Here is a 4,032-nt window from a genome sequence, read left to right as displayed (position 1 = left end):
TCGATTATTGCATGAAAAATCACTATTTTCCCATTGAGAAATGTTCAGAATGTCGGTGGGGAAAACCTAGTGATTTCACACAGAAAAATTAGAAAGTTTCCCAGCATTTCAATGGAAACCTGTTTCTCACCATGCGCTTTCCCAGTGAGCTGGTTCGGTGGGAATGAGGTAGGAAAATTATGTTTTATAGCAAAATTTTTTCATTGAATGTCGGTGGAAAAAACCTCTGTTTCTAGTAGTGGTAGTTGGGTTGCCATTGGCTCTTTCCTTATGATGCTTGTTATATGGTGTAGTGTTGTGATTGCATGTGGTTTTTCAATTGGTCATATTCAGGTGGCCATAAAATACGTGCTTCTAAGATGACAATGAGCCAACCGAAGATTATTGAGTTTGAGGAGGGATGGGAGTTTATGCAGAAGGGAATCACAAAATTGAAGAAAATTTTAGAAGGACAACAACTTTCTTTCAGCTCTGAAGAGTACATGATGCTCTACCAGTATCCTTAGCATTATTTGCGCTTGAAGTTTGTCTTTATATATAAAATCTTAGTTCTTTAATATATATACATTTTTTTTATCTTTAAAATATGGTAAAACCAGTCCTGCTACCACTTTGCTCTTATGGTGTCTTAAACTCCTAACATCTTGGTTATAAGTGAATTACTCTTGAGATGAGAGGAAGTTTTTCCTTAATTTGAAGCATAGAACTATATACAGCATGTGTACACAGACGCCCCCAAATGATTACTCACAGCAGTTGTATGACAAGTACAGGGAAGAATTTGAAGAATACATCAATTCTACTGTAAGAACTAAGAAGCATTGACTTTCTTTCTCATGAAAATTAAGTGTTGAAAGTGTATTAGCTGATGGTTAGCTTTGTGATGGGACAAACATATTTACTTGTCATGCAATTAGCGGACTTGTTGGCCGAGTTGTACGTTTAATTAGGCAATTAATGAACAGAACTTGAGTTTGGTCAGGGCAATTTTGGTGTTATTGTATTGGTATAACTAATATATGCTTGATTAAGCCTTAATGGTGGGTGTATGTTTATCTGTGGTGGCTGTTATGAGAACATTAAGTTGATTAGACCCTGAAATCATAGTTAACATTACTTCATCTAATTTGAAAACAGTACATATGGATAAATTGGAGTTCCACTATGTGAAATTAATTCTGCTTGCTTTGCTATTGTTGTTCACTTTTGCAATTTGAATTTTTCTTTATTAGGTTCTGCCTGCTTTAAGAGAGAAGAATGATGAGTTTATGTTGAGGGAGTTTGTGAAACGATGGGAGAATCATAAAGTTATGGTCAGGTGGCTGTCACGGTTCTTCCATTATCTCGACCGATCTTTTATTGCCCGAAGGTCGCTACCTGCACTTAACGAAGTTGGTCTGACATGCTTTCGTGATCTGGTTTGTTTCTTGCATTTCCTATGTAATTATTGGCTACATAATTGCTCCTTTTTTTTTTTCTTCTGGATATAAGCTCTCTTCAAATCTTTGTTGTGGGAGAAACTTATTTCTGTTTTTCGTTGATAATAGATTTATCAGGAGCTGAACGGTAAAGCCAGAAATGCAGTTATTGTGTTGGCAAGTATCATATACTCTTATTTTTGTTTCTCGTTTTTTCCTACTTTCAGTTGATCCCAACTCTTGCAATACTATTTGCTAGTTATGAGGGTTTGATTAAGAGTCCTTTTTATATCAGATTGATCAAGAACGTGAGGGTGAGCAGATTGACAGAGCTTTATTGAAGAATGTGCTTGATATATTTGTTGGAATTGGAATGGGAGTAATGGAGGATTATGAGAATGACTTCGAAGATGCAATGCTTAAAGATACTGCAGCTTATTATTCTCGGAAAGCTTCAAGTTGGATCGTGGAAGATTCTTGTCCAGATTATATGTTGAAGGTACAATTCTTTTTTACAATATTTTTGAGTTTGTAAATGGTTTGATAATTGCTTTAAGTTTTTTCTTTTTTCATCAATTATTGCTTTAAGTTGCCATAGTAAATTGTGATACCTGTGCTTTGCTAACACAGGCCGAGGAGTGCTTGAAGAAAGAAAAGGATAGAGTGTCTCATTATCTCCATGTCACTAGTGAGACAAAACTTCTAGAGGTTAGCATTGGAATTTACTTAGCAACTTGAAATTTTAACTTCCGAAGAACGGTGTTTAGAAATTGAGCATAGAAAGATGCTATGAGATTTTGTGTTATGTGTGTTTCATAATGGTGCATTAACTGTTACATGTCTGTGTAACTGATGCTTTTTTGAGTTTTTATTTTTTTTGTCTAAAACCTTTAGAATAGAAGCTTAAAGGGGTTACCTCCAGGGTTTTATGAGTTTCTATTTCTGGCTGTCGTATCCTTGATTATATACAGGTCGCGTTTCTATTGTTTGCTCTCTTCTAATAAATTATTCAACTTGTGAAAAAGGTTGTTTTCAGTTTATTGTTGTTCGAGGGGGAAATTATTAACCTCTGGGTATGCGGTTTGCGTGTGTACCCCATATCCATGAGTGCACAATCCTAAAAATTCCATATACATTAGTATTAACGAATGTTTTTTTAGTTATAAAATAAGAATTTTAAGAAATGAGTAAGTTCCTAATAATGATGAATGTTGATCCTACTTAGCTAGCTTAATAAAGGAAGAAATCTTGGCCCAACTAGGTCCTCGAATGCCTTATTGTGCAGTATTCGCATGATGTATATATTTGACTTGGAATGTTGAAAATTCAGACTTTCTACATGTTGACAATATTCCTTTAGTTGGATTTGTTTTCAATGCTGAGACCAAATTTATGCTGCAGAAAGTGCAAAATGAATTATTGGCCGTAAGGTATTGATTCCTTGTTTTGCTTTTCACCATTAGTTTTCGGGAAGTTTCAATGTATGTTTGTTGTTTACATGCTATTTGATGTTGTTCTCTTGCTCTTACTGCCCCACTCTCTTTTGTACACTCAGGTAGAGGATTTATCTCGAACGTATAGGCTATTCCACAGAATTCCTAAGGGATTGGAACCTGTTTCAAATATGTTTAAACAGGTATTTTTGTTTTCTATATGCCAATTACTGAGCGACAAAAGAAGTATTGAGTTTGTAAGTTTGACTAAATAATCTGCTGACCATACATCTTTTGCAGCATGTGATTTCTGAAGGCATGATCTTGGTGCAACACGCTGAAGATTCGACAAGTAACAAGGTGAATTTTCCATCTTGTTTCATATTTTTAATAGTTTTACACTTAAAAACGATGGTTATCTGTTAGTTGCATGCAAGCATAAAGTACCTATACTTTGCAGCCTGCTGTCCCTGTGGTTTCAAAATATTTTTGTTCCTCCCTGTCAAAAAAAGATATTTTTTGTTCTTGATAATAAATTTACCAGTGTTTCTATTTGAAGTGTTAATATGAGTGCTCTTGCACAGGCCGAAAGTTCTGGCTCAGGAGAGGAGGAAAAACCATATTTATATATTTTGATTTCACTATTATGTAGTGTTAATTTATCTAACAGTGGATTCATCCCTTTCCACAGGTCTTTGTTAGAAAGTTGATTGAGCTTCACGATAAGTCCCAGGCTTATGTTACAGACTGTTTTGCTAATAACCCTCTCTTTCATAAGGTATATATATTCTGCTGTTTACAGTGGTCTGTTCATCTCCGTTACTTTGAATTATTTGTCAGCATTTCTGATGTCTAAAGTTTGACATATATAGGCTCTCAAGGAGGTATTTGAGGTCTTTTGTAACAAGATTGAGTCTGGTTGTTCAAGTGCAGAGCTCCTCGCCTCTTATTGTGATAATATTCTTAAGAAAAGAGGGAGTGAAAAACTCAGTGATGATGCTATTGAGGAGAATGTTGGATAAGGTATAGCCACTGTTCTTGCTGCTCAGGGTTTATAGTATTTGCCTTTGTATGAGTGATGAACGAACAACATTTTGTTATTAATTAGCTTTACACTTATACGTATAAACTACCAAACAACTTAGTGTAGCTATTTTTTTCTTTGGTTGATGTAGCTGTTT

At 35.0% G+C, this 4,032-nt stretch overlaps 1 protein-coding gene across 1 annotated transcript; it reads left to right on the top strand.

Annotated features, from left to right (window-relative positions):
* Positions 1–345: 345 nt before the first annotated feature.
* On the top strand, positions 346–3,873 carry LOC132644298 (cullin-1-like). Its single transcript, XM_060360887.1, has 12 exons — positions 346–496; positions 705–804; positions 1,233–1,418; positions 1,548–1,595; positions 1,714–1,917; positions 2,049–2,126; positions 2,820–2,843; positions 2,893–3,054; positions 3,152–3,211; positions 3,436–3,461; positions 3,539–3,629; positions 3,724–3,873. Exons 1-12 carry the CDS (start codon positions 360–362, stop codon positions 3,871–3,873), a joined length of 1,266 nt encoding a protein of 421 aa, XP_060216870.1. The 5' UTR covers positions 346–359.
* Positions 3,874–4,032: the final 159 nt, after the last annotated feature.

Source organism: Lycium barbarum, chromosome 6 (assembly GCF_019175385.1).
Source record: "Lycium barbarum isolate Lr01 chromosome 6, ASM1917538v2, whole genome shotgun sequence".
Classification (NCBI taxonomy): Eukaryota; Viridiplantae; Streptophyta; class Magnoliopsida; order Solanales; family Solanaceae; genus Lycium; species Lycium barbarum.
The sequence above is the reverse complement of the archived record's forward strand: the minus strand, read 5'-3'. Positions and strand labels throughout refer to the sequence as shown.

Bases quoted from the DNA above. Each gene is read 5' to 3' on its own strand.
- LOC132644298 (XM_060360887.1), top strand. From the start codon at position 360: ATGACAATGAGCCAACCGAAGATTATTGAGTTTGAGGAGGGATGGGAG. The intron at 497-704 runs GTATCCTTAGCA...TTTGAAGCATAG, and splicing joins GAGTACATGATGCTCTACCA to AACTATATACAGCATGTGTA. The intron at 1,596-1,713 runs GCAAGTATCATA...TTTTTATATCAG, and splicing joins GAAATGCAGTTATTGTGTTG to ATTGATCAAGAACGTGAGGG.